At 42.2% G+C, this 2,796-nt stretch overlaps 1 protein-coding gene across 1 annotated transcript in view; it reads left to right on the top strand.

The window, feature by feature from the left end:
• Positions 1–2,796, top strand: part of LOC116702454 (titin) — a 155,013-nt gene that overhangs the window by 117,620 nt on the left and 34,597 nt on the right. Inside the window, exons 93-95 of the mRNA XM_032536656.1 lie at positions 118–399; positions 1,230–1,648; positions 2,522–2,696. Of these exons, the coding sequence (XP_032392547.1) occupies positions 118–399; positions 1,230–1,648; positions 2,522–2,696 (876 nt within the window). The remainder of the gene's footprint in view (positions 1–117; positions 400–1,229; positions 1,649–2,521; positions 2,697–2,796) is intronic.

Genomic DNA, 2,796 nt, shown 5'->3' with positions numbered 1-2,796 from the left:
CCATTGATCTGATTGGTTCAGGTCTATCCATTGATCTGATTGGTTCAGGTCTGTCCACATCCACATAACCCATGTCCCTCCTCAGCCTGATTCTGACCTCTTGTCCACCCTGGTTAGAAATGCCGGACCTGGAGCTGGCCGAGGACCTGAAGAAGACGGTGTGCGTGCGTGCCGGAGGAACCCTGCACCTGGTGGTGCACGTGGGGGGGCGCCCGACCCCCGTGGTGACCTGGAGGAAGACGGGGGTGGAGCTGCAGCGCCGCGGCTACATCGAGACCACCGAGAGCTCCACGTCCCTGATGATGGAGAAGGTCAACCGCTACGACTCGGGCAAATACACCGTGGAGGCGGAGAACCCGTCTGGCAAGAAGACCGCCGTCATCCTGGTCAAGGTCTATGGTGAGTCGCCCGAACGTCGCCACGGAAACAAAATAGTACAACAACATGTGCACGGAAAGGTCCACGTGACAATATCTGTAATTTGTCTTTGTTCTGATGTTGGAGCTTTAGTTTGATCCTCGTCAAAGGACAAAAACCTTCTCAATCCCCAGATTCAGGGCTCATTTTTTGGATAAAACACAACATTAAATTAATTAAAAAGTTTTGGGATTTTTTGAATTTTTTCCAAATTCTATTTAAATTTTATTTCAGCTTTTTTCTAATGTTTTGCAGCTTTTTGTCCACTTTTTTTGTTTTTTCAACAAGTTTTTGTTGCTTTTGTCGACTTTATTGTTGCTTTCTTCCATTTTTGTAGTTTTTTGCTGCGTTTACAGCATTTTGAAAAAACCACGATGCTTACAAAACACTATACTACGTTTTTTTCTGTTTTTTTCAACATTTTTTTTTAGCTATTTTAGACATTTTCAGTGTTTGTGTGGATTTTTTTCTTGTCAACGTTATTGTTGCTTTCTTACCATTTTTGTAGTCTTTTGCTCCGTTTACAACATTTCAAAAAAAAATCTACTTTAAAAAATCTATATTCTAGTTTTTTTCCCGATTTTTTCAATGTTTTCGTAGCTTTTTTAGACGTTTTTGTCGTGTTTTCTCTCCCCCTTTTCTCCTTTTAAAATTCTATCTTACATTTTTATCATAAGAAAAACATTCCTCTGACTTCACTTTATCTGTTTGTGTCTGTAGATTTCGTCTAAATTCACCGATATTTTGCATATCTAACGCTGACATTTGACCCTGACGTCTTCTCTAACCCCCGCTCGTCTGTCCCCCCGCAGACACCCCCGGTCCCCCCGGTGCCGTGAAGGTGAAGGACTACACCAAGGAGTCGGTGGTGATCACGTGGGACGTGCCGAGCATCGACGGCGGCGCCCACATCAGCAACTACATCGTGGAGAAGCGCGAGGCGACGATGAAGTCGTACAGGACGGTGACCACCGAGTGCCGCAAGACGCTGTTCCGCATCGGCGGCCTGGAGGAGGGCGTGCACTACTTCTTCAGGGTGCTGCCGGAGAACATCTACGGCGTGGGCGAGCCCTGCGAGACCGCCGAGGCCGTGCTGGTGTGCGAGGTGCCGTCGGTGCCGCAGGACCTGCAGGTGCTCGACGTCACCAAGGCGACGGTGACGCTGCGCTGGGAGAAGCCGCTGCACGAAGGCGGCAGCCGGCTCACCGGATACGTCATCGACGCCTGCAAGGTGGGGGGGGGGGCAAGGCGGCTTTCAGAGATATATATCGGCATATCGTGTTTTTAAATAACCAAATGTACCATATGCCGATATATCAGCTGATACATGCGGATGTATATGTCGATAAATACTTTTGTTTTATTGTCAAAACAGAACATCAAAATATATTAAAGTTCTGATAAATAAATGTAGAAAAATACAAACTTAAGATGTGAAACTTAAAAACACAATAACAAAAAAATAAATATTGCTTTTAATAATAAAAGTAATAATAATATAATCAGAGTTACCAACAGGGACATTTTCATAGCTTTTTCATGTATTTTTTAAATATTTTTTTATTTTATTTTTTTTACTTTTTGAATGTTTTTTTGACAAAAGAAAAAAAAAATTAACCACATTTGATGTTTTTTTCAGCATTATATTCAACACTTTTTTTAACGATTTAATTGTCTCTTAAGGCTTTCTACAGCATTTTTTCTGTGTTTTTTAAAAGTTTTTTTTTTAATACATTTATTCGCTTTGTTAAAACATTTTTCATACTTTTTGACAACAGAAATCTGTTTTTTTCTCCACATTAGAGACTTTTTTGATGCTTTTTTCAGCATTTTTTAATCCCTTTTTTATATATATTTTAATAGAATTATTTCCTTTTTTTTTTTTTAAGTTTTTGATGCTTTTTGATAACAGACCATATAATTTCTTCTGAGCTTTTGTCATTTTTTTCCCCCGAAAACAACAACAATGTGTATATAACATTGCTTGGGAGGGCTTTAGAATAAGAAACAATACGTTGGACATGAGGCAGAACCCTTTCACTCACCAATCACACTGCGTTATGAGTCTTATTCTAGTTGTAATCATCTTCTTCTGCTTCTGAAGGTGGGCACGGACAGGTGGAGCACCGTGGCGACGGTGAAGGCCTCGGTGTCCCAGCACACCGTCCAGTCCCTGGTGGAGAACGACCAGTACCTGTTCAGGGTCCGGGCCACCAACAGCAGGGGGGCCAGCGAGCCCATGGACACCGTCACCCCCGTCACCATCCAGGACATCAAGGGTGAGACGCAAATATAGAAAATATAAAAATCCAGATGAATTAACACGAGTAGTTGACACTATATAATACACATGACACTATATACTGCACATGGCACTAT

The sequence above is a fragment of the Etheostoma spectabile genome, chromosome 2, assembly GCF_008692095.1.
Source record: "Etheostoma spectabile isolate EspeVRDwgs_2016 chromosome 2, UIUC_Espe_1.0, whole genome shotgun sequence".
Taxonomy (NCBI): Eukaryota; Metazoa; Chordata; class Actinopteri; order Perciformes; family Percidae; genus Etheostoma; species Etheostoma spectabile.
Note: the sequence above shows the minus strand (reverse complement) of the source record. Positions and strands in the feature narration are given on the sequence as shown.